This window comes from Antennarius striatus, chromosome 2 (assembly GCF_040054535.1).
Source record: "Antennarius striatus isolate MH-2024 chromosome 2, ASM4005453v1, whole genome shotgun sequence".
NCBI classification, from domain to species: domain Eukaryota; kingdom Metazoa; phylum Chordata; class Actinopteri; order Lophiiformes; family Antennariidae; genus Antennarius; species Antennarius striatus.
In genome coordinates, this window is record NC_090777.1 from 7584591 (window position 1) to 7611773 (window position 27183).

The 27183-nt window shown below is 38.8% G+C and overlaps 2 protein-coding genes and 1 long non-coding RNA gene across 8 annotated transcripts in view; 1 reads left to right on the forward strand and 2 right to left on the reverse strand.

The window, feature by feature from the left end:
- The window catches only part of fam50a (family with sequence similarity 50 member A), a 29198-nt gene extending 19322 nt beyond the window's left edge, over window positions 1-9876 (reverse strand). For both annotated transcript variants that reach the window (XM_068332381.1, XM_068332372.1), the window contains exons 1-4: window positions 9644-9876; window positions 9208-9292; window positions 6758-6857; window positions 732-856 (exon numbers count right to left, since the gene is read on the reverse strand). In XM_068332381.1, the coding sequence (XP_068188482.1) occupies window positions 732-856; window positions 6758-6857; window positions 9208-9292; window positions 9644-9754 (421 nt within the window). In that variant the 5' untranslated portion in view covers window positions 9755-9876. The remainder of the gene's footprint in view (window positions 1-731; window positions 857-6757; window positions 6858-9207; window positions 9293-9643) is intronic.
- A 2882-nt stretch (window positions 9877-12758) lies between these two features.
- LOC137606585 (uncharacterized) lies at window positions 12759-22004 on the forward strand. Of its 2 annotated transcripts, none has more exons than XR_011037876.1 (4): window positions 12759-12843; window positions 16936-16980; window positions 17202-17305; window positions 17387-22004. It is a non-coding gene; the product is annotated as an uncharacterized lncRNA (long non-coding RNA). The 2 variants fall into 2 exon arrangements; XR_011037875.1 differs by lacking the exon at window positions 12759-12843 and adding an exon at window positions 12871-13176.
- A 146-nt stretch (window positions 22005-22150) lies between these two features.
- Window positions 22151-27183, reverse strand: part of arhgap4b (Rho GTPase activating protein 4b) — an 81001-nt gene continuing 75968 nt past the window's right edge. For all 4 annotated transcript variants that reach the window (XM_068331878.1, XM_068331886.1, XM_068331901.1 and 1 more), the window contains one exon: window positions 22151-23289. In XM_068331878.1, the coding sequence (XP_068187979.1) occupies window positions 23077-23289 (213 nt within the window). In that variant the 3' untranslated portion in view covers window positions 22151-23076. The remainder of the gene's footprint in view (window positions 23290-27183) is intronic.

The window sequence follows — 27183 nt, forward strand, 5'->3', positions numbered from 1 at the left end:
GATTGAATGGCCAATAACTTTTTACATCTAAATTCTGGTAAAACTGAGGTCATTGTGCTCTGCTCAAAAGCTGTTAGGGATGTAGTATCCAGTGATGTAATAGCCTTGGATGGCATCACTTTTGAGGCCAAAACCACTGCGAGGAACCTATGTGTCATCTTTGATCAGGATCAGTCATTTAACACACTCGTAAAACAGGTTTCTTGAACGGCCTTTTTCCATTTCTGGAACATTGCTAATATCAGGCATATTTTAAAACGGAATGATGCGGGGAAATTAATCCATGCTTTCATCACTTCCAGACTAGATAGATAGATATATACTTCATTAATCCCGGAGGAAATTGCACATATCCACTGCTCAGGCATTACATAATAAATAAATACTGGATAAACACCAGGAGAAAAAGAAACACTGACACCACAGGACATACCACAAGACACACACTACATTAACAGACACATGCAGCAATAACAGGACATAAACAAAACTAAAATAAAAACAAAATATAAACAAAGCTAAGTTAACTTCATATTGCCTTATTTTTAGAAAACATTTAAAAAAAAGATTCTGTCCCAAGGATTTTAATGCATTCAATAGTTTGATAATTTCAATGTCATGTTACAGTAAAATTTAAAAAAAAAGAAACTGAAATGAAAATCACAGGGGGAGTGGAGTATTTTCTCTCTGGTGTGTGTTGAATTTGTGCTTCAGCAGAGACCGATACTCACAATCCTGCTCGTCTTCCTCATTTTCCTCTTCCTCATCTCCTTCGTCTTCAGGATTAAATGATAAACTGGCTATTTTCCTCTTTTGCTCCTCTTTTCTTTTCTTCTCTTTCTGCTTCTCTAATTTTCTGTAAACAGAAATATTAAAAAAACAAATTCAGAAGGGAGAACGGGCAATGATCACACAATTATTATATACTATACTTGTTTTTTTTCCTCCCAGTTTAGACATGAAAGACAAGAACCACTGCCTTGTGTTTCTTTTATTACATTCTGCTTCAAAGCGGGGATGTACTGTAATTGTCAGCATTCGTCAGTCCATCCTTTCCTTAGTTTACCAAATATCTTTGCAACCGTTGCAGACAGAAAGATGAAACAAAAAGCACATTAATTTGGTGGCAAAGGGGACGAATGACCTTTACCTTGAGAAAACTAGGTCAAGCTCAAATTGAAACTTTTGTATACTCAGGATAGAAAGACGAGGAAGAAGGCCAGTGTGAGTAAGACCATAGATTAATGCTAGTGCTTTGATCACTGACAGTAAGTCAGAGCACTACCTTTGATTTTTGGCCTATGCAAGTAGGTCAGGGTTGTCTTTTCCTCTCGGCTTTTCCCTTCAGGGGTTGCCACAGCAAATCAGTTGCCTCCATCTATCCCTATCTTCTGCATCCTCTTCTCTCACAAAAACTACTGCATCCATAAACCTCCTCTTTCGTCTTCCTCTAGGCCTCCTGTCTGGCAGTTCAAAACTCAGGATCCTTCTACCAATATATTCACTATCTCTCGTCTGGACATGTCCAAACCATCTCAGTCTGGCCTCTCTGACTTTATCCCCAAAACCTCTAACATGTGCTGTCCCTCTGATGTACTCAGTCATGATCCTATCCTTCCTGGTTACTCCCAGAGAGAACCTCAACATCATCACCTTTACTTTCATTTTAACTGAAACTCTTCTATCAGGTCAAGGTCGAATTTCACAACACACCTGACACTTTTCGCCACTTGTTCCATCCTGTCTGTACACGTTTCTCCACTTCTGTTCCACACTCCATTGCTCTGGATTGTTGACCCTACGTACTTAAAATCCTCCACCTTCTTGATCTCTTCTCCCTGTAACTTCACTCTTCCACATGGGTCCCTCTCCTTCACACACATGTACTCTGTCTTACTGCGGCTAACCTTCAATCAATCAATCAATCAATCAAGCAATCAACTTTCATTTATATAGCGCTTAATCACATCTGAAAACATTTTCAAAGCGCCTTACAGATAGAAAGCCAACAATGTCCTGGTGAGCAAGCATAAGCGACGGTGGCGGGGAAAAAGTCCCTCATTGAGGAAGAAACTCTGGGCAGGACTCAGGCTCTGGAGGGCGGTTATTCCTTCATTTATTATTCCTCTCCTTTCCAGGACAAACCTCCACCTCTATATTTTCTCCTCCACCTGTTCCTTGCTCTCACTACAGATCACAATGTCATCTGCAAACATCATAGTCCGTGGAGATTCCTGTCTAACCCCGTCTGTTAGCCTGTCCATCACCACACACACACACACACACACACACACACACACACACACACACACACACACACACACACACACACACACACACACACACACACACACACACACACACACACACACACACACACACACACACACACACACACAGAAGATTTTGCCCTCAGAAAGCACCAGAAAGAAAGCCCTCAGAAAGCATTTTGCCCTCAGAAAGCACCAGAATGCAGGAAAACAACCCCATTTTCTAAAAAATTTCCCGGGGGAGGCCCCTCCAGACCCTCCCAGTGGTGGGGTCTCCCCCCCACGCCTCCCTGCAACAAGCATTGGTCGTCGGTGCACTGTGCCGCAGTCTTGGACACAGAATGTGGATTTTGTGGCTCTCAATTGTTTTAAACTGAGCCACAGTTGCTTAGTCATACCAGCTCCTACAGCAACCCAAGTTTATACAGTTCCTGAGTGTACCAATGTTCAAATTTGACCTTGACCTAGTTTTCTCAAGGTCAAGGTCATAATCTCATTTTCATCCCCTTTGCCGCCCGAGTAATGTGCTTTTTGTTTCATCTTTCTATCAGCAACCGTTGCGAAGATATGTGGTGGACTAACTAACGGACGGACATACGAACGGACTAACACACAAACGCTGACAATTACAATACACCACCGCTTTGAAGCAGCATGCAATTATTATTACATCCCGCTTCAAAACGGTGATGTATTGTGATTGTCAGTGTTCATGTGTTTGTCCGTTCGTTCATCAAATAGAAATGCAGATAAAAAGATGAAACAAAAAGCACCTTACTCACAGTCAAATTTCAGCTTTTGTACACTCAGGAATCGAATAGGATAGAAAAACGAGGGAGGAGGCCAGTGTGAGTAAGACCCTAGACCAAATCCAGTGCCTTTTTTTGTGTGTGTGTGTTTAATCTTATTTTTTGGTAGTGATGATGAAAAAAACATGCCAGCACCAGGGCAATCATACGACTAACACTGTGTTTTGCCATTGTGGATAAGTCACCGTAATTGAAACCCTGTTACAACAAAACAAAGAATGGACAATTTACCAGCCATGTACCTAGCTAGGTAGATCAAAGCATTAGCTTTGATCTATGGTCTCACTCACACTGGCCTTCTCCATATGCACACTGAAAAAATGGGAGATGGCAGGTTGTTCATTTTACAGAAATTAATTTGGTATATATAACATGACTGAATTACATACCGCTTCAGAACTGATATCAATCTTGTTGAATTTATTTAATTGCAAGGAATGTAAAATCTTTAAATCTGAATCATGTTCAGAGACATAAAAGTAATCATGTTTTCTCATGACCGGATGTGGGAAAAAGCTCCAGGAAGACTGAACAGAAGCGGGAAGATCATCAGTCGTGTTTTCATTTTTCATTTCATTTTTTTGTGCCACACGACCGTTTGGAACGGACTTTGGAAGCTCTCTGGAGAGACTAGCTACTTGGAGAAGGTAAAGAAAGAAAGGGGGTGGGGGGGGACGTTTTCAAACAAGAGTTGTACTTATTTGCCATCGTTTTCGCTTGGCTTTAATTTTATAGACGTTAGTAAGCGATTTGCAATATTATGCAACTTGAACTTTAGTTAGCCAAGTAAACATTCACTAAGGTATGCTAATAGATATGATAGTTGTTACCGTCATACAATAATACCATGAAAACATTCGTTAATAATGCTTGTAAGATTCACGAAATGCATGCAATTAGGGCATGAATCCATTTTGTTCTGTAATGAGCTCCATTGCTGACACGTCTTATTAAAATCAACTTGAATCCAGTTAACTTTTGCTCTGAATTTAAATTTATTGTAATTTTAACTGTCTGTGTGCCGACGGGAGATGATTCAAACGGTGACACTAATGCCTGCAGATCGGCACATAGCTTATATTTAGACTTTCAGTGTCAATATAAGTCAGATAAAGTCACGCTAAGCTACTGCAAGTTACTATCAGGCAAAACTTCCTGTTGACGATTTACATTAAAGGCAAGTATGGTTGTTTTGGCCCGAAGGCTTTTACTGTGAAATGCGAAAGGAAGCAGTAACAAGCTGGTAACAGCTTGTTACTGCTTGTTATCATGATGCTTTTGGTCTTAACTGCATTTTGTCTGACAAAAACAGGACAGGGCACGATGAGTTAACAACTTAAGTTATCATTTCATATTTATAAGATCGAGTTATGCATGAAATGGACGGACTTTCTTGTCATTATGACAATTCATTATATTTACAAAACTTTGGGGCTTACTGAATCTATATAAAGAAACAGTAATGCTCACAATGTGAATAGCTAACATTAGCTTCGTATATGAGCAGCAACTAACTTGTTGAGGACATAGCACCTTATTCTTTTGGACCTGAGATACACCTTAAGCTCTAAATCTACATAATATTTAACCAGGGTGTACAAGATGTAAACAAATAAGCCTAATTTCTCTAAAACTTCACCACCCAGTTGCAATAAAATTTATGTCAGAAATATTTATTTTTTCCATTTATGTATTTTTGAAAAACACTCAATGTCAAGTGTTGGTGTTTAATTTCATCTTTTGCATAGAAATGTTTATAATAACAATAGTACCAATGGTGCATTTTATTTGATAGGTGCCTTTCTGAACAGCCAGTGAAGACCATCAGTTGGATTTTGATGCTTCAAAGGCTCTATAGTAGTGGTGAGTATTGTGGATTTTGTAATTTAATTTCCTTTCATTTGTTTAAATAAATAAATAAATAAAATAAAACTTAGGTATTAAAGAGTGAACCTACAGCTCCTGGGTACAAGTGTGCTGTCAGTTTTGAAAATATTTGTCGCCTGCATTTTGTATACTGTATGCTAAAACTGCTTAGATATTTGCAGTTAAGTTGAGTATTACTGTACACCGATATTAAATTGTTTAAAGAAAGCCTAGTTATGGATTAACTGACATGCTCTTTCTCTCTTTTCTCTCTGCAGTGTATGTGACACTGTAAGGGGGGTGCATTATTACATGTGAAATGTATTTGATTACACTTGGTTTGATGTTTTACATTCAGTTATTGAGTGGATACAGACGTAAAACTGATTGATCTTGTTATCAAAATAAAGATGTTTTGGTTTAAAAAGATATATTCTTGTTTTGTTTTATGAATATAATCATGTCATTAGATAACAAAAAAATCAGGTTATAGAAATGATAATAAATCAAGTAGAATGACTAGAATTTAATTATGTTGAAGTGATATAACTCAATGGTGTGCAATGTGATCAAATAGCTTATATTCATTTAACATTAACACATTGTGTGTAATGTATATGAAAAAGTACTTTTGGTTTAACAAGTGATAATTATGTATACTGAACATGAATAACCCTTTTAGAGTAAACATAATTTTAATATGTGCAACCGATTTACTTTTTTTTAAAAATGTTTATCAAACAGACTTTTTTTTTCAGTGCACTAGTCTATGCACTAGTCAAGTACTACTTTCAGAATACCCTGACCAATCCTGACAGTAGGTCAGGGTAAGTCACGGGAATTTGCAGTCTCTGACTGCCTTGGTTCTAGTTATTATTATTACTATTATTATTATTACTGTATTATTATTTAGGTGCTGATTGCCTTCATCCAATGATCCAGGGCTTCTGAGAAACTAAACTTTTCTAATGATGGTCTTCAAGCTTCCAGCTGATGGAAGAATGATCCCAGGCTGACAAATTTATTTTGTGACTCATTGTTACTCAAGAACAGCAAAAAAAGAAACAATTGTACTTTCTTAAGGTTAGTTGAAGACCTTTGACCTCTCATCCAAGAGGGTTCTTCAGTTCTTCAGACTGGTAGACAGTCCAGATACTTATATTTGAGCAGAAAACAACAAACCCATTAAACCAGTAAGACAATAAGTCTTGGTCGTCTTGGATGAGAGGTGAAACATCTTCAACGAACCTTAGACCAGCAGATTTATTGATTAATTTTTGCTCTCTTTGATTTACCTTGATCTGGATAACTGATAACCTACACAGACATGTCTCATTGTTAGTTATTTTTAGGCTTGCATATTTGTAGTCTACAGATAACATTCAATTGATTATATACACACACAAAGACACGGTGGTGACACAACCATAAAGTACACTTCAGGTTACATGTACTGTTAATTGATGTTCATGCGGTTGACATACACTTGCTTTTGGAGCTGAAGGTGTAAACTGAGAACGGATATTAAAATGAATTCTCCTGCTGTAGGATTTTGATGAAGAAAGTCCAGACCAAAGGAATCTTTCTCAAACAGTGATCCCTGAAATATATCACACAGATACACCTGAAAGAAGAGCTGAAAGATGACGGAATGCAGATTGTCCTGTGCTTGTCTTGATGGTTGAGGTACAGGACTGAGTTCAACATTTCAGCTTCAGACAAACAGCTGTGCTCCCATGCAGAACCATCCAATTTGTGTGAAGAATTCAACCTGCTGTGTGAAAGTGAAATATAAAGGCAGAAACAACTCACAGCTGGAGCTCCTTGGACTGCTCCTTCTTTGCCAGCTGTTTCTCCCTCTCTTTCACAAGCGCCTCCTGTTTGGCCTTCATGTCATTAAGCGTGACCAGACCTGATCAAAACATGAAAGCAAACAAGTTAACAACAATCACCCACATCTTATTTATCTGTATTAAATTCATAACCAACTGTAGGAGTTGCCATATTATCACCATTGATTTGCAGCTGAAGCCATCTGACAGTGCAGAGTTCATTTTACCTCAAGACAGTATTGCATCACTGGACAATTAACCTAAAGCGCATGTTTTTGGAGGTGGGAGGAAGCCGGAGGACCCGGAGAGAACCCACGCAGACACGGGGAGAACATGCAAACTCCGGAGAGCCGTGTTGTGCGGCGACAGCGCTACCCACTGCGTCACTGTGCCACCCCCATTTGAAACAGTGACAGAAATTTACCAAATACAGTGATACCTCTGTACTCGACCATTATCCGTTCTGAGGTGGTGGTTGAGCACCGATTTGTTCGACCACCGAAACCAATTTTCCCATAAGAAATAATGGAAAGTATTTTAATCCGTTCTTACCATTTAGAAAAATACCTAAAATATTATAAGAACGTGTATCTAAACAACAATGAATATGTAAATGTGCACAAGCAGTACATGATAAAGATAAAGCATTATAAACCATTTTGTATAATTTACTTTACGTTTTAGAGAGTGGTTGATGGCACTAGCGTCATCATGGAAGGGGAATCCCCTTCCATGATGACGCTAGGTAACGCGCCTCCAGGGGTTTTCTCCCTTCTCTCTCTCGTCCGTGGAGGTGAATCTGGCTGGGCAGTAGCCTTCCTCTATTCTTTAAGAAGGAACCTGTCCATTGTCAGTTGCTTCTGCTGCAACATAGTGGAAATGGTTGACTTTGCCATTTCATACTGCAACGCGAGGTCGGACACTCGTACACTACTTTCATATTTTGCTATAATTTCCGTACGTCTTTGCGTACGTAATTTGCGTACGTAATTTGTGTACGTGTTACTCCGCTGGCGGTCTGAGTCGAACTGACGCTTACCCGCTGGCCGAGGAGCGCAGCCGAGGAGCGCGTTCGGGTCGACTCGGCTCGTCGAGCACCGAAAATCGGTTCGGGGTCCGATACATCTTCTACTCGAATTTTTTGATCGAGCACCGATTTGGTCGAGTATAGAGGCGGTCGAGTACAGAGGTATCACTGTATGGTAAAATCATGAATGAATGAATGGTTCTGTCCGGAACAGTGACCACTCTATGATAAATTCACAAGGGTAGATTTTCTTGGAGATTTTTTTCTGACGGTCGCGGCTGTGATGGCGGGTGCTGCTTCTCCAGTTAATACGGAAGAGCAGTTCAGCCAATCAGATCTTTTGTTTAATCTAAAAATCTTTTAGTGCTGGGACAGTTGTGAATAAGTGCTTAAAAGCTGTTGTTGAGACATTGAAAATCAGATATATACTGCACAACGTGAGGTGGCTGAGTAAAGGCAATGCACAGGAGCGGTTCTTGTCTACTTGAAAAGAAATAGCAGCTTTTTAGCAGGGCAAGAGTCAGAAAGAGCAACTTTTTATTTACGCTTTCTGAAGATGTTAATGTTTTTTTACTTGAAGTGTAGGCCTTCAGTTCTTTAGGGTGGGACATCTTTAATCAATGAGAATGCACTTTATTTTTAATTCTGAGGTTTGTGTGTGTTTTTCAATCTTACATAAAGGCTTTAAATTTATTTGCCTGCGTCTACTTTTATTTAAGGTAAAAGAGCTAGCTGTGCACTCAGTTAAATAATACAGTGATACCTCTACTTACAAACGTCTCTACTTACGAAATTTCTCAGCAGGAAAATATTACCTCTACTTGCGAAATAAATTTCGACTTATGTAATGTAAAAACACAGGACAGCAATGAGGACAGCAGTTAAAAGGTAAATGACCGTCATTATTATTCTTGACTCTATTCTTTGTTTTTTACGTTATGCACAACTCTCATTTATTGTGTAATAATCTAATCATAACATGTATATGTTACATGTTTTGATGCATTTTTAGGATTTGTAAAACATTTATGTCGGAATCTTTGTGGGCTTGGAACAGATTAGGACATTTGCATGGAAAACGCGTCTTTTTTTTAATTTTACATACTGTTATAATCCCCGAAGGGAAATTAAGAATGCACACTCTAGTTTTAACTAAACTATTCTGTTGAACCTAAAGGACTCTCCAGGCACATCTCTGTCATGTTTCAGTATTATATTACTTTCTTCCCCCAGTGACAAACGGTGAACACCGCTCTAATGTCCCTCTCTAAATCGCTTACCTGACGCCAGTAACCTCATCCAATGCAACCAAAAACCAGAGAAAACAAGCCAATCAGAGGAAGAGTAGGGCGGGTCAAAAAAAAAAGACTGCTAAAGCTCATGTGTATCAACATAAAACTTACCGACTGTGCTGGACTTCAGCTCTGCCTCCACAGCATCATAATGAGCCGAGAATTTTTTATCGATGTTGGACTTCACCATATTGTCCTGCCAGAAAAAACCAAACGAGACATGACGATGCATCGACTGATTTTTGCCATTTATATTTGTTACTAGGAGTAGCAGGGTGTTCAAAGAGGGGATACAGTAAAAAAATTCACAAAGTACTTTTACAAAGCAATGTCACCATGGATAACATTTTATGTAGGCTTTTTTTTTTTTTTTTCAAAACAGTAACGGCGTCCCCTTTCATGACCATGCCGGCCGCTATAACTCAAGATAGATGCTCTTTGCTGACTTTCGACAACAACACAAGATTAAATTGGCTCTAGACAACAACCATACCGATAACTCATACTGTGAAATACGTTGTAATTTGAAGTGATGGCAAAAACAAACCTCAGCAATCTTCTGCTTTAGCTGTTCAAGCTGTTCTCTTTCTTTTTCTCGCTTTTTCATCAGCTGCATGGCTCTTCCAGCCTCACTGGCTGCTCCTTTGTATTGCGCCATGTTTTCCTTTATAAAATTGAATGTACGCTTAACAAGCAGAGGAGTTTAATACCAGTGTAAAACACAGATTCCCCCTAAATGTATTCTAACACTTCTCCAAAGATACCATAACAAGAAAGATGGCGGCGCCGAAATGCACGTTGGGTATTTACGTGACGCCTTCAGGTATCTAAGAAACCTCGGAATGTCGAGACGTTCATCTACTACCAAAGGAAAAATGGCAAACTTACGAATTTACAGTATGTTGATTATAGAGCCAAATTCTCTCCGTTTTATACTGTACTTTGACGTATTAAAGAAATATAAACATTTACCACGTTCGTGTTATAAATATAAGTAATTATACAAATAAACTCTTTCACTTTCAAACGTTCACTTTGTATTTTAAGTATTAATACAGTTATTAATAGATATTAATACAGTTTTTTGATGTTTTTTTTACATTTGCTGAAACGCGATTCGGCATTATCTAAACCAAATTATTAGTCGCTAAAACTAATTTGTCAATTCAAATGCATTTAGCCAAACCTTAAACTGTTCAAGTATTTGGACTAATTTTGCTAAACCTTAAACACATTGGCAGTCACTAAAAACATTTCACACCGTGACAGTGTGTTGCATAATTGTAAACCATTGCAGCAAAATGTGAACACAACTCCAATTACATACAATGACTGAAAATTGAATGATGTGATCAGACCAATTGGGCAGGGCAAGTCTTTTATGAGTGCATAGATGGTACATGTGCTTCCATATATGACAAGAAAATGTTGCTCTGCTGTACACGTAAATGGCACTACAACCTTAAAATGAGAGATAAATTAAATGAAGTTACTTAAACCTTTGTAAGAACAAGCAGAAGAAATAATATTTATTGTTTAGAAAAATGTATAATTCAATAAAATTTTTAGGAGTGTAAGTCAATATGAAGCCCTTACTATATAAGATCAGACGGTAGTCCAAAATCCCTGAATGTTACATTGTCTCCATTCAAGTGTGATGCAGTCAGCATGAATAATGACAACACACAATAATAAAAATACCTTTTATATTCTCCTGACAGGATATTTCCCCCTGAAATTGTTGAAAGAAGCCTTGGGTTTTTCCCTGCTTCAGTGTGGCTAGATTAATTTAGTTTGACAACATTGAAAAAGGGTAAACAGCCAGCTTCAGTCTATCAGCAGTTACAAAATTAGATGTCTAGTGCTTTATTTACTAATTACAGAGTCAACATTGACATAGCCAAAACAGCTGAGACAGGCACACTTTTAATCCAGCCCTAAAGTTCTTTATTAATGGTACGAAGGCCTATTGGGGTTCTATCTTATTCCAGCAGACTGATAGCGGTGAATGTGGCTGTAAATATGTGTGCAATCCAAAAATCCATTACAGAGTTCTGCTCAATGCACATGATAGACACCAAGTTAGTTTCCAACGCTTGCCACCCTTCCTTTTTTGGTACACTATTAATAGTGTAGTATTAATTGTATACTTGTAATATGTAACCGGGTGGAAACACTGTTGCTAAAATATGTGGGGGGAAAAAAAACGTTAAAATATGAGAAACATATTTAACTTATGTTCTTTCATTTAGAGCACCTTTTTTTTAATTTTAATTCATACATTTATCATTCAATCTTTCTTATTTTAATCTTCTTTTTCATTTATAATTTCATTTTATCCCAGAGGCCTGTGCGTCAGTAGGTGGTCCTGTGAAGAAAAAAAAAAAACTTTAAAAAGTGATTCCATTGGTCCGTTTCAGTTGAGCTGAGTTGCTATTGGCTAGGGCAACGTATGTCCCGCCCCCTTTCATGCGAGGAACACGGTAATAGTGTGTGACAACGAAACAAACAGAGCAGCAAGACGGTAACAGAGACACGGAGAATCTATGGGATAAAACTTGTAAATTCTTTATGTTGGTATGAGAGACTGTGCGAGCAGATAAAAGTTGTGAACCACTGAAGCGACCCTGGGAACATCCAGTGGTTGTTTTATTACTTTCTTGTCCCGATGAGTACTAGCTGCATTAGCAGATAGCTCCGCGACTTAGCCCAGCCTCGTGGTGTGTTAGCCACCTAGTGGAGCGTAAGAACAGTAATGTGATGAGATTGATTTTATGTTACATTATACAGCATATAGTGTTTCAAGATTAAATCTGACTGGTTTAGATCATTAGTATGTGCGTTTCTGATTGTTAATCTATAATTTCATGATTTTGTTTTAACTATACAACAGTGAAATGGACATTTCATGTGTATACATTCAATGCAGCAGTTATCTTTTAATAAGTTAACCATGAAAAGTTACAATTTACCTGGATGCTAGAAAAAGAATAAAACTGTACAGTTAATAGAGTTTGAACAGATTTATATCAGCCCTGTTATGTTATACAGGCTGTTTTTTTTTTGATACCCTGAGATTCTGGACCCTGGATTTGGAATGATTCTCTCTCTGACGAGGAGAGGGCGAGCTACCCGAGTGAGCATCTGGACTAAGGAGGGACTTTCCCATTCTTCATGTGCTGTCCTGCCAGAGTGGTAGGGCTGAGGAAATGGACTTCCTAGGACAGTTGGACGGAACTGTTTTTGGGAAAGATATTTTATTTTATTTCATTAAGGGTGCACCCAGTAACTAAAATGACTGCCGGCAGTGGTTATAAATTGTTTATTTGTTAAAAGTGTTAATACAGTGTTACTGAAACTGACACGTGTGTTCTCCTTTCTTACTCATTGCGTGTCCAACCTTTTTTCCGACCTAGCCCTACGAACCTAGTGTGTACTTTACCTGTAAAGGGGGTTATAAATGGTATTGATAAGGATTAAAATTGTGCATAATATACCGGTAAATGTCATTCAGATTAACCGAGGATTATCTTGCTGTGCTAAAATAGTACAGAGGAATAATTTATAATGAGGGTGTGAATTGTCATATAAAAGAGGGGGTGGGGGGTGTTTTTCATCATGAAAAAATAGGCAATCAGTCCGTATTCAAAAATCAGGAAAAACTCAGAGTATACAACACCAGCGGGATATCCAAAAATTGTGGTCAAACAGGCAAGGGGTCAAAAAACCGAAACAAGAACGGACAAGGCAAGGCTAAACTCGTGGTCGTACAAAAAGCGGTCAAGTAATACAGTAACAATTGGCATGCACAATATTTGTTTAAATGAATACTAAATACACTGACAGTGCTAAACAGAAGTGAAGTGCCAGGGTGCTAAATTATCCTCAGGTGGAACTAATGACAACTAATCAACTATGGTAGGAACTAAACACGGGTTGGCTAAATACCAAACGAAACAGTCAAGGAAAACAAACCAGGTGCAACAAATCACTAAATGTGGCAGTAACAAAACCAGAAAACTACATGAACTGAAACCATAAAATAAAATTCAAAAGCAAGACAGACAAAGACCATCACAGGTAAGACCAATTTTTTCTCTTGTATGTGTGTGTGTGTGGTTCTGCGATCGCTTAGAAGAGCTAAAGCTGCTTTCATTCAGACAATTCTGAATGAGTAATTACTGTGCAACTGGGTATGTGTTCGCTGTGAATAGCCTCGGACGGACACACACCTGACTGAAGCAGCACTAGCTAGTTAGCCAAATGCTAGCTGAATTCACAGTTTGTGAGGAACTTTCAGTATGTAGCTCTGACCTGGTCATTACCACACAGCGCTACATATCCAGATCAAAAAACCACACACACACACACACACACATACATGAATGAAGTGGATCCAACTAGTTAGCCAAATGCTGAGTTCAACAGCTTGTGAGCAACTTTCAGTGTGTAGCTCTGAGCTAGGACATTACCGCACATTGCTACCATAGCCTGAACAAACTCTCCCCTCGGGGATGGCCACGTTATTGGGCATGTCAACCAATCAATATCGTCAATCACTCTGTCCAATCACAGAGCAGATTTGTGACATCACAAATTCAACTCCAGCAAAATCGTATCATTTTGTTTCGGTCCGGTTGATGAATTCCTAAAACTCCAAATATCTATTGATGCAGGAATCATTTGTTTACCAGATTCTAGTAGTTGGTCGGGTTAGGGAAGACCACTATGTGTATGTAGAGACCTGAAAAAGTGGGATTTTCATAAGAGGATCCCTTTAAATAGTTTATACAAAACATTGTATTTGTATTAGCTTGTACTTTTTATCTTGTTTACAATATTACTGGATGAACAAAATGGCAATTATCAGCTGAACTGTACCTCAGTAAGACATTTTTAATTTGATCTTTGTGTACCATGTTTTTTTATTGAATTTAAAAAATCGTGCAGAAAAATAAAGTATTTTAATTGGAGTACTTTATGTATTGTAGACGGGAGGAAGGAAGCGTACAGTAACGGATCATAAAGTTCAATGACCTATTGGTCAATCAAAATCATTTAACACCTCAACAGCTTGATGTGAGAAGGGCTGGGAGCCCCATTTCACATCTGATTAAATTATGCAATAAATACCAAACTAACCTGCCAACTCTATTTTAAAAGATATTTGGTACTCTTCTCCTCTCAGCTTTTCACTTCAGCGAATCAGTTCCCTCAGTCTAACCCTGTGTTCTGCATCCTCATCTCTCACACCAACTACCTTCATGTCCTCTTTCACTACCTCCATAAACCTCCTCTTTCGTCTTCCTCTAGGTCAGCGGTCTCCAACCTTTTTTGCGCCACAGACCGGTTTCATCTAAGTTAATATTTTCACGGACCGGTCTTCATTTGCTCGATAATCGTTAATGACGCCAGGACAGCTGTAGTCTAATAATAAATCGTTCGCAGTTGTTTTATGTAAAATGTAGACATCAACAGACAATAAACTTTTTTTCATAAATTGATAATCAACATCTCTATTTCGTCTCTGTAAACGAAATAATTATAAGAAATAATTACATTCAAAACTCGATTCAAGTGACTGCACTGATGAGGTTTATTTTGAAATTTCGCGACTTACAATCAGTGCATTCAACGCAGGAGAAATATTGATAATTTCCAATAGAACGGTGAACAAGTCAATCAAATAATATTAATTACAATAATGACAATTAGTGGATGGGGACCGCTGATCTAGGGGTAACGGGAGACAATGACACCTGAAGTGTTTACCATATGTCTGGTCTACTCCGCAGTTTGGTTTTCGGACACAGCAGAAAATCGCTTCACAAAGACAGGAGGTTGGAAATGGAAGCAGGGTTTTCGATACTTTTTGGGCGATCTCAGGATAATCTGCCTTGACTTTAATCCAGAACACTGGTGCGTTTATGGGTGCTTCATTGTGTGTGTGTTGGTAACCTGTCACGTGACCGAGACCTGTCAAGCGGGACAGACGCATGAATTTGTCAGTGCGTCTTTCCACACAGACGTCACTTTTCAAATTTAACGTCTTTCAGACTCCAAAATAAATAAAACGGAAGTAATGTAAATAAGTTCTTCGGGGGTTGGGGGACCACTGCTCTAGGCCACCTGCCTGGCAGTTCAAAAGTCAGCATCCGTCTACCAATATATTCACTATCTCTCCTCTGGACATGTCCAAACTATCTCAGTCTGGCCTCAGCATCTTCATCTTTGCTACCTCCACCTCTGTCTCCTGTCTTTTCCTTAGTGACACTGTCTCTAGACCAAACAACACCGCTGGTCTCTCTTCATTTTAGTTGAAACTCTTCTATCACACATCACACCGGACACTTTTCTCCACCCGTTCCATCCTGCCTGTACATGCTTCTTCACCTCTTTTCCACACTCTCCATTGCTCTGGACTAATGACCCTAAATACTAAAAATCCCCCACCTTCTTGATCTCTTCTCCTCCACCTGTTCCCTGCTCTTACTCAATGTCCCCAGCCTCCTGCAGGATCTGGGAGAAGCTCTCCCGGAGGTGGGAGTTGAAGACCTCACTGACAGGTTTCTGCCAGACTCAAAACATATTTGGGCCTGCCGAGTCTGTCTGGCCCCCTTCATGCCAGCGGATCCATAACCACCAAGTGGTGATTGGTTGACAGCTCTGCCCTTCTCTTCACCTGAGTGTCCAACACATGCGGTTGGAGGTCTTTATGATACAACAACAAAGTCGATCATAGACTGGCCTAGGGTGTTCTGGTGCCATGTGCACTTATGGACATCCCTTTGGTTGAACAAGGTGTTCGTTATGGACAAACTAACTAGCACAGAATAACAACACCACTTGTGTTCAGATAGGGGAGGCCGTTCATCCCAGTCACCCCTTTCCAGATCTCACTATCATTGCCTGTGTGAACGTTGAAGTTTCCAAGGAAAACAATGGAATCCCCAGTTGGATACTATTCAGTTCTCCACCCAGGGACTCCAAGAAGGCCGGGTATGTGCACTGCCATTTGGCCTGTAGGCCAAAACGACAGTGAGATACCTCTCACCAGCCTGGAGGCGCAGGGACGCGACCCTCTCATTCACCAGGGTGAACTCCCAACATATGACGGCTGAAATGTGGGGCCACAAGCAAGCCCACACCAGCCCGCCACCTCTCACCTTGGGCAACACCAGAAAAGTGGAGAGTCCAGTCCCTCTCAAGGGTTTGGGTTCCAGAGCCTAAGCTGTGGGTGGAGGTGAGGCCAACTATATCCGTTACCTCTCAACCTCCCTCACAAGCTCTGGCTCCTTTCCCCCCAGCGAGGTGACATTCCATGTCCCTAGAACTAGACTCTTTGTCTGAAGCTAGCCTGGTCAGGAGCAGGTGTTATTCCACCTCGCTTCTGACTCCGTCCCCTTTCACAGCCGTTCATTTCCTGGTCCTGTCAGACGGAGAGTTTGACTGACGTAAGGTTTTATAAATAACTCCGTATTTTAGAGTTTTTTTAGAGGCAAACATGGCGTGTCCATTCGACAAGGATCCCATTGATGGAGTTTCAGCATTAAGTCACCGACAATTAAATATTTTTGCATCGCATTCAGATGTCCTGTCATACCCAGTTCTCTTTATGATCGGTACTGGTTCAAATCCATCACACACGCACACACACACACACACACACACACACACACACACACACGCACCCAAATACATCTGCAGAAGCACTGTGTGTAGCGCTGCATTCAGTTTTGTTTTGTTTTTTCAGAAATGATAATTTTTCTATGTGATGTGAGAGATGCTCAGTGGGCCTTGCCTTGAAACTTTTAACCCAGTTTTCCTATTTCCCTGCAGATAAACCCATCAGAATCATCAAGGATGAGTTTGACAGGATTGCAGGTGAATAATGTAGAAATCTGATAAATGAATTTGAAATTATATTCTATTAATGATATTATGCTGCAACCTCAAAATTGTATTATTAGCTTTAGTTTTTTTTAGGATTTCCCAATTTAATTGGCTGCATAGATGGTACCCACATTCCCATCAAGGTACATGTAGACTGAACACTGTTTCAACATGTTAAAGACTGCATCATATATGAACTAACATCTGTCCAGATAATGTCTGATGCTGCAGACTACATTCCTGATGTGGAGGTCTGGGTCTGTTCCTGATTCAAGGATGTATGATGAGTCTTACCTGAGCAACAGACTGTAATATGGTCAGCAACCTGAAGATTTACACAATAATTCACTTGTCTTCATTGTTTAATCCACTCTAATGCATCCACTATACATTACAGGATACAGCACATCAGGATGATTCCTGCTATCCAGGACGGCAGAGCAGTGACAGACACCATCTGAATCATTTCAGAGTCACCATCACCACCATCATAGAGGGCAATAAAAACATACAATACACATTTCCTTTGGTCATCTTTATTTCTGACAAATACAAAATTAGTTTTTGTATCGTTACAATAGTTAACATTCCAATAGTTAACATGGTTCACCTGTGACCATCACCCACCTCTAACTTGTGCTCCAGTATTTCTATGTTCAGCTCTGCTGGACGTCCTAGTAAACAAATTCTATATTCTGTATTTTTTCTATAATCTTCTTGAGCAGATAGTTGGGAATACAAGAGGAGGACATTAAAACATACAGTTGCATATGAATTCCACAGAATGAACCGCTGGTGTTTACTGCGTAACTATTTCACTGTAATAATCTGTGCAGTTGGGAACCTTCTGCTACTGTCCATCCATGCTCTGTTAAAAAAGGATGAGAATGTATTAAAATTTCAGTTTGCTGTTTTATTTACACAACAATAAAACGTTTAAATGTTTCCTTATTGAACAGAACTTGATATAGATGAGAGGACATTTATCTGCGTGAAAAGAGCATTATGTTGGCGATAAAACAATTGAATGTCAAACGTCCACTATATTTACAGTACAATATCAATCGTGATGAGGATCCCTAATGTGATGATGTGGAAGTCTGACCTGTGTGAACAATGTTTTTATATCTTATTCTCAGCTGCTGACATGTGCACTTCTCCCCCTCTGGACTAAATAAAATAAATTAATAAACTATTACTGAAGCCGTTTACCTAAGTAATTTTACCGTGAGTGCAACATATTAAGTTTCAATTTACGCATTGACTTGAGCAGCAATTCACTCCCTCGCCACCTCTTTCTTCTATGAAGGTGCACCGCTGTTGCTTTCTTCTGAAAATGTCCTCAAACTCTTCATGTGCATAGATTAAAATCTGTACTTCGACTTCCGTAAAGCGTTGCGGTGCGGGTCTCGTCCGTCGTCATGGTGAATTGTTGAATCAGGGCTCCATTGATGATGGCTTGTTTTTGAGTTGTCGCGCCTGTTAAACTGCAGGACATCTTACTCTGGGTTAACAAAACTAGTCCTGAAAAGCGTTTGTGAAACCAAAATCCCTGATTTTCCAAGTTAAGGGTAAGTCAACCCAGAACCACAGGTTTACCTCAGGGTTTGTTAACCCTGCATTCGTGAAACGGGCCTACAGTCTCTTCACATTGAAGCCAAATAATAATTCAAGCTTTTTTGCTTATTGACTTCTTGGTTGACCAGTCTAATTGTGAGTACATAAAGTTACTGGTATTTAGTTACTGCTTTTGCATGATGTATTAATTTAAAGCAATGTCTAGCTGGTGGTTTTACAATAAATTTTTCATCAGACCGAGACTCGAACTGTGCTGCAACAGCACTACCCACTGTGCCACCGTGTCATATTTTAACAATAACTTTCCACGTTGTTAAATAGGAGCTAAATAGCTAATCTGGTAGTTGTTACTGAGTTCATTATCTTTTACGTAAGGGCCATGTGATTGGCTTAAAGTTTACCAATATAAAGTGACATCATGAATTAAAACATAAAAGACAAAAATTAAATTTATAAATGAAAAAAATCATTAAAAACAGTGAATTATTTTTTTAAGTGAGAATTCATGATGACGGATTTATTTAACAATCTGTTTATTTAACAAACTGTTGATTCATTATCATATATGCAGAGTTCATTTTACCCTGGGATGCACTTCAGGAAGAAAATTGCATCCCAACATGATGTTTATGCATCCCAAAAGTAATAACAGAATATAGAAGCCTACGCAAGGATTGAGTTTTGCAAATAGTACAATATAAAAACTAAATAAACTCTTAATTTTAATTTTTTTATTAATAACATAACTTTCAATAGAAAATTTAGAAATAAAGATGTAATATTTTTTTTTCACTTTTCACTCAGTAGTTTTCTTTGCCTTGAATTCATATTTTTAAAAAAACCTAAAATTAAATCACAATATACAAAGATACCATCATTAGTTGCACCTCACCGACCCATCTATTGTGCCTTTGTATTGATATTCCCTACTCAATACGTCATTTGCTAATGTTTTTCTTTCTTCAACTTTCAGTGATCTATATTTGGCAGTGCAAACATTGTACAACTAAGGAGAGTAGTAGGTACAAACTACTTAAACATCACAGACTACTCCACCATTATGGACGAGATCAACAATATGTGTGCATATATGTAAATTGTCCCCGCATATTCAAGACATGGAGTGGACTTGCCACCCATGTCCATAAAGCTAATTCTGCTCATCTTACACAGACGGCATCTAACTCAGTGACATTTAAGTGTGAATTATGTGAATGTGCTGAATTTGGCAGTGAGAGGGATTATTTTGTTCATATTGGAACACACCTACGAAGTAACGAGACAGTTGTGTGTTTTTTGGTTGTCCTTTCAAAACAAATGTTTACAGTACTTTTTACACACACAAAAAGAGGAAGCATCATTCACACACACTCAAAGACTTCAAAGCCAGTTTAGTTAGATTTGTGGACCCAGCTCGAGGGTCAGACGCCCCTGATGATGTGCAGGCTGGTTGTTCTGCAGATGTGTCATGTAATGAAGTTGAAAATAGCTCACTGACAGAAGATACTGAAAAATCACATTTTTAGCCCTTCCAGATTGAAAGTGGTGCTCTTTTGTAGTCTGAACAGTCACATACCACATAAAATCAGATTTTTGCTCGATGGATTGAATTCACATTCCGGAGGTAGCTTCAAATTGCATTTGGACAAATGCATCTCAGCCGGAACAGCTCCAAAACACCGATCGGTTCTTACAGTTAGTGATCTACGTGCTAAAAGAAGCATTGTGCGTAACGGAGCATGGAGGACGCCTCTGTCCCGATGTCGTTGCTACGGCAATCTGTCAGATCAGCCAATTATGTGGGCCAGTCTGAGCGGAGCAAGATCACATTTGGACACTTGCTAAAAACAGTGTGAACAGTCAGCCCTTAAAATCGCATATGAAAGGGAAATCTGATTGGAATGCGATTTGCCTGCAGTCTGAACAGTCTATTGATCAATTAGACAGAGCACATATTTACTTTCCTGGTATATTAAATTTAAAAATTAAGGGTTAAAAAAGCAATAGTTTTGACAGCAAAACAAACCATTTGAAGCCCAGACAGAATTGTGTTGGAATCGTGCTATCAGCTGCTTTTTGAGCTTTAAAGTGCCTGAGAAACTTTTTTTTTAAACTTAGGACTGTGGTACTGCATCGTGATCGTGGTTGCTGTCAGTTAGTAGCACACGTACTACTCTATTAGCTGATATAGTGCATATTGGCAATTGTGAAACCATCGACAATTCCATCTAAATGAACATCAAAATGCAGTTTTCTTTTACGTTTTGTGGCAGATGCAAAACCGTTCACTGTGTGGTGTGATATTTTAAAATCTGATTACTAGTCTAGCTGGTAAATCTGGAGCTCTTTTTCAGTGACAGTTGTCTCTGTAATTAACTTCCTTAAATTTCAAATTCTTAATTCTCATTGGAATGTCCAACTGTAGAAGGTACTTCTTTTGTGCTTCTTTTGGAACGTATGCGTCTATATTGCTTATCTACATAAGAAAATGTGTTTGTCGTACTTTTCTTAACAGGACACAGACATCGAGTCCCACAGTTCAATGGAGCAAACCTTGATGGGAGTGTATGTTATAAGGAAGGAGGGAGCGGAGCCTGGAGATGACCCAGCAGACATTGGTGTCCTGATTGAAGGTGTCCAGGTCCTCTGTGAGTTGGGGGACATTGGGACAGCTTGTGCTCTGTTGTTTGGGCTGACATACTGTTTGAACCTGAGTTACCCTCCAGAACTTAAATGCACGTTTGAAGTGATGCAGAAGATTCTGCTGAATTTGGATGGGCAGAGATTGTCTGCCAAAGCACAATTCCTGGAAAATAAGCTTCATGCATGACTCAGACTAGACAAGAAGGATAACAAAAGTATTTGGCCAAATATGTGTAAAACAGATTTTTTTGTTTGTTCAATTTTTTCCAAGTCTGAAGATGGAAAATGCTCAGTTGGTTTGTCTCTTTATTTTGTTTGTTATTTTATTTTTGTGATTTGTTGTTATTGTATGTTTGCAGTCTTTTTGACTGTTGTTGGTAAAATAAAATATATATAAATTGTAATGCATTTTGTCATTTTTCTGGGTTTATAATGGTATAAAGGATAAAACCTTAATTTATTCAAAAAGATCAAAACAAATAAATTAATAAAACCCAAATTAGTTCAGAAAACAAGGTTGAATTTAAAGTGTTTCACCATTATAGACCAAATGTAATTGAATTTGACTGGAATAACTAAATAACTAGATTTTAATTCAGTGAAAGGCAAACTAATTGAATGAACATATTCACATGATGTAGCACCAACAAATGTATGTTTTGTTGAAACAACATAGTCAAGATTAGTTGACTTAACTTGGTTTGTTTTGATGGAATATAGGTGGCATGATAATGTCATGTTCATCCAATGATTTATTTTTTTGAGTGTATGTTCTCCTGAGGACACTGCAGCAAGCTAACAGAACATTCTCCACACAAATTTCAGCAATATCTGTCTCTTTTTTTTCATTAACTTTTGATTGCTTTCTTATGCAAGACAGCACTCGTCACTTGGTTTTTCTCCAACTTTTGCATCTTTTTTGGAGATATGGCGGTAATCACTCAATCAATCAACCTTTATTTGTATAGCAAACATTTCAAAGCTCTTTAAAGGACAGAGAAACCAAACGGGACTCTCCAAACATAAGAGACAGCTTATGCATTGTTTTGCCGTTTGGTCAATCAAGTCTCGTGACAAAAAACTCGCGCAGGATCAAAACATAATGGCAATTTCCGGGTTTGAAATATACAGTAAGTGGATTAATGGAAAAATTGTGAATTTTTTTTTAATGGAAGTGCATTTAAAGCTTGCGTGTCAGGGACGCACGCTGTCGAATGGTCGTGAATCCCTGTTAAAAAATGTGCGTCAAAGACGCAAGGACGCATGCAAACGAGAACACTGATTATACAGTATGTACATATGTTTCACAGTTTGTTTCATATATTTACTCTGATATTCAACACTTTGGGGTTCCATAAGCACCTTCCTATGTTGTATTATCTGAAAAAAACAAACAAAAACGTATTATTGAGAATTCAAACTTTGAAAGTCTTTTTAAAGTGAAATACAGTAAATGTGAAGAGAAAAAGAAGTGAAGGCACTCAGGCCCAAAGGTAGTTTTTGTTCTTCAACAAAGCAAATATTATCAGGGTAAACCACTGAAGGGCAGCTTATGTCTCTAGTAGTTTTTTCATGGCAAACTCTTTAAAAAGTCAGTCTGGTTTATCACTGGTGACGAAACTTCCCTGATTCTCTTATACTTGCAAAAGTATGGAGAACAAAAACAGAGCAGAACAGAAAGAGGCCTTAAAACAGCTGTAAAACAAACCCACTGGATTTACACTAGCACAGCACAGAGACTAGTGGCACTATGAGATAGCAGAGATGAAAATATTGTACAAATGTCAAAAAAATAAATCAAGATCTTTACAGAATGTCATTGGCATGATCATCATTAATGAATAATAAAACAATAATACTTTCCCCTTAGTCCATTGGTCTGAAAAGTACCCGTCCTCTAAGGCCGAATCCTACTTTTTTCACAACAGGGGCAGCTTGAGAAAGAGACAAAGGAGAGGATGAGGAGGAGGATGAAGAGGGAACGGGAGGGGTAGGGGCAGTTAGGGTGGGCTGCGGCATGGTGGGTTGACGAGACAGGAGCTCTTTAAACACGGAGTTCATCTGACGGCTGATCATCTCCTGTGAGAGAGAGGGGGGGGCGGGGTAAAGGAAATTAAACTCTTTAAATTATACATCTCCAGCCTCAGGGTGCATCTCTCAACTCATTTAGATGATGCATTGATACAGTTACCATTCAGATCATCTGGATGGTAACTGTATCAGATTAGATCAGATTATTCAAGTATTATTATTATTATATAATATATATATCTCATGCTCTCCCCGTGTCTGCGTGGATTCTCTCCAGGTTCTCTGGCTTCCTCCAACCTCCAAAAGCATGCGCTTCAGGTTGATTGGCCGGTCCCGAATTGCCCGTAGGAGTCAGTGTGTGTGCACGGTGCACCGTCTTTGTGTGTGGCTCAACGGTGCACTGGCGTTGTGCCCGGAATGTCCCCCGCCTCATGCCCTATGCCAGCTGAGTTAGGCTTCAGCTCCCCGTGACCCGCTGCGGCGGATGAAGCGGCAGAAGATGAATGAATAATTTTCATGCATTATCATAACTAGCTGCTGCTCTCAGGGTACCTGATGGCCCGGAATTTGTAATTCTAGTGAGGGCAGTTTTAGTCATCTTATAAGGTGCGGGTTGGAATACTAATAATAACAATAATAATAGTTATATTAATCAATCCTTTATCTACTGAGCTACTGTTGCCCCTATATATATAATGGCTGGGAAACATTGGACAGAGATTAGAGAGACATGGGCTAGTAGCCTTAAAGCTGAATCCAGAAGAATATCTCCATATGGCCAATATTTATACAATAAGAACATAGTTTAGTTTAAATATAAAGTGAAAAATGACAGAGAAAACAATCCTGATTTGTCCGGCAACTGAAATGACCCTTAACAGTGCTTTTGACTCCATTGTTAAGGTGCAACCTTAACAACTATCAAAGTTGGAACAGTCTAAATAAAAGAGGAAGAAGAAGAAGAGGTAAAGAAGATATATTTTTTAAAATAATGTTTATTCACAAAAGCCAAATTACAAGATAATCAAGTAAAAAACCAACCATTGACTGAACACAAGTTCCTCACTCAACACGGAACATAAGACGCCCATGACACACCATGAGTTCGTAAAAGTGTCTAAATCATTCATAGCTCTGAAATGGTTGAAATAGATTCTGATTCTTGCTTGACACATTCTTCTTAAAATGGCTTCTGCACTGCAGTCAGACGAAACTTCAACTTTTTTCCTCCCGTTTAGATAAATCACCATCCTTGCTTGGCCCAGAAGAAAGTTTAAAATTTGAAGGACTCACACCCTGCACCAGATCAAGGTGAACCCTCAAAGGCGTGTCCACCCAATCTTTAAGTAAGGAGAAGAAGATTTTTTGATTTTTGCAAAAACACTTTAATCACACTCAAACATTTTACAATTTTACATTGGATGAAAGTGTTAAAGTGCTTCAAAAATACTAAAAACCAATTATAAGAAATAAAATTTTAGACTAAGTGCATTATATCAGGTAATTTGCAAGAGTGAGTTGATCATCAACTAAAGTGCATAGGACATTTTTGTGACACCAGATGTTCTTAAAGTTATTTAGGTCTTTTCTCTTTTTTTTAAATAAAAACCAAATTCTAGTTTTAAGCGACATCTGATGTTACAGCAAAAAACAGTAGCTGCTTCTTGAATTTTCCTCTTTTTGGTCACGTAAATTGCGAGTTTTGCCTCTCCAGAAATGAAATTTAAAAGCTGCCACTTTATTTGATTCAATTTCTTGTACACAGCACCATAAATAAAATTCCTGATATTAAAATTTTCACTGAATAGATTAAAAACATTCGTTAAAAGAGTGAAGAGCACTGAAAGTCTCTTACAGTCACTAAAAGCATGAAAGACGAAGGGGACTGAAGGGACACTGGCTTGACACAGCAGGGTTAAAAACAGAGATAAAAGCATTGGAACCAATGGCACCGTGTAAAATTCTGAGATTTTTTTTTTGATTTTTGCAAAAACACTTTGATCACATTCAAACATTTTACAATTTTACATTAGATGAAAGCACTAAAGTGCTTCAGAAGAAGATTTTTTTGCAAAAATCTTCAATCACATTCAGAACATTTTACAATTTTTCATAAAATTCTAAGATTTTTTTTTATTTTTAAAAAATACATTTATTCATAAAAGCCAAATTACAAGAAAAACATGTTGACACAAAATCCAAAAGAAGATTTTTTGTTTTTGCAAAAACACTTTAATCTCACTCAAACATTTTACAATTTTACATTAGATGAAAGTGCTAAAATGCTTTAAAAATACTAAAAACCAAAACCAAACTTAAAAAACACTAAACACCAATAAATAAAAGGAAATATGATTTAAAAATTAGTGCATTATATCAGGAAGTTCGCAAAAGTGAGGTGATCATCAACTAAAGTGCATAGGACATTTTTGTAACACCAGATGTTCCTAAAGTTGTTTAGGTCTTTTGCAATTTTATAGAAACCAAATTCTAGTTTTAAGCAACATCTGATGTTACAGCTAAAAACAGTGCAAGAAGAAGAAGAAGAAGATGAAGAAGAGTTAATAAACTGGGACAAGACCTGCCAAAAATACAACTAAAGAAGCCTCTCGGATGACAGGCGAAACATCAAGAAACTTTCTTAAAGTCCAGTGGCTTGATTTAGACAGCTTTGGATAACCATGAACGGGAAAACTGAGAGCCTACACAGATATTTTGATGTTTATTGTTTTCCAGCATGATAGTACTGTATTACCACTCTAATGTATTATACATAAATACATACAGTACATCGTCAATAATTAAAACAAATTTAAAAACAATAATTATATACTGGTTTCATCCCTGAAGGGAAATTAAGAACGCACACTCTAGCTAATGATTCAAACGCATGCAAACATGTATATTTGTGAGTACAGGCCCCTGTAGCACACACACATAGGGGGGCCTGTAGGCATGCAAGGGAGGTAGAGTGGCAGGCAGCTCCTTCTGGTGCGCCTCAAATGAGCAATTTGTAAAGGGGATGGCACCTTGCTCAAGGGTGCCTCGGCAGTGCTCCGGAGGTGTGCTGACACCTTCCACTGTCAGCTCACCTTCGGGTATTTTCTTGGGTGGGAGCGGGAATCGAACCGCCGATCTTAAATCATAGGACGACCCGCTCTACCGCCCGCTTTTACTACTGAGCCACTGCCGCCCCAATACCCGCTTCTTCTGCTGTTGCAGGTCGTGGAGTTGTTGGAGCCTATCCCAGTGAACTTGAAGTGTGAGGAAGGGTACACTCTGGGCGTTACACCAGTGCACTGTGGAGCCATATGAATGACAGACAAACATGCACAAATACACCTTTGGACAATTTGACGCTGGCCACTTCACCTGAAGTGTATGTTTTTGCAGGTGGTAGGAAGCAGGAGAACCCAGAGAGAACCCACTTACACACGGGGGGAACATTCAAACTCCTCATAGAGTGGGACTCGAACCCGGAACTACCTTGCTGTGTGGCGACAATGCTACCCACTGTGCCGCCATGCCGTCCTTGTACTATATTATTGCTTACTCTATTTTCAGTGAGGATGGATTCAGTGGAAGGATGCCTTCAAGTACAAATTTGTGAATTGCTGAAGCGTAAAGTATGATGCGTATTTTGAACAATACACCTTTTGCACATTGGTTATGATTCATGACAAAATAATATCTGAGATATGGATATAAAGATATAGAGATATGAAGATATAGAGATATGGACTGTCTGAACAGACTCATCCGCAGAGCGGCCTCAGTGGTTGAGTCCAGGCTGAGCCTGGACTCTGTGGATATACTCTGAGCAGGACCATGTTAAGGCTATCATGAACAACACCAGCCACCCCCTACACACCACCTTCTCCCAGCAGAGAAGCACCTTCAGCAGCAGACTGATGTCACACAGCGCCATCTTTTGAGAGGGTT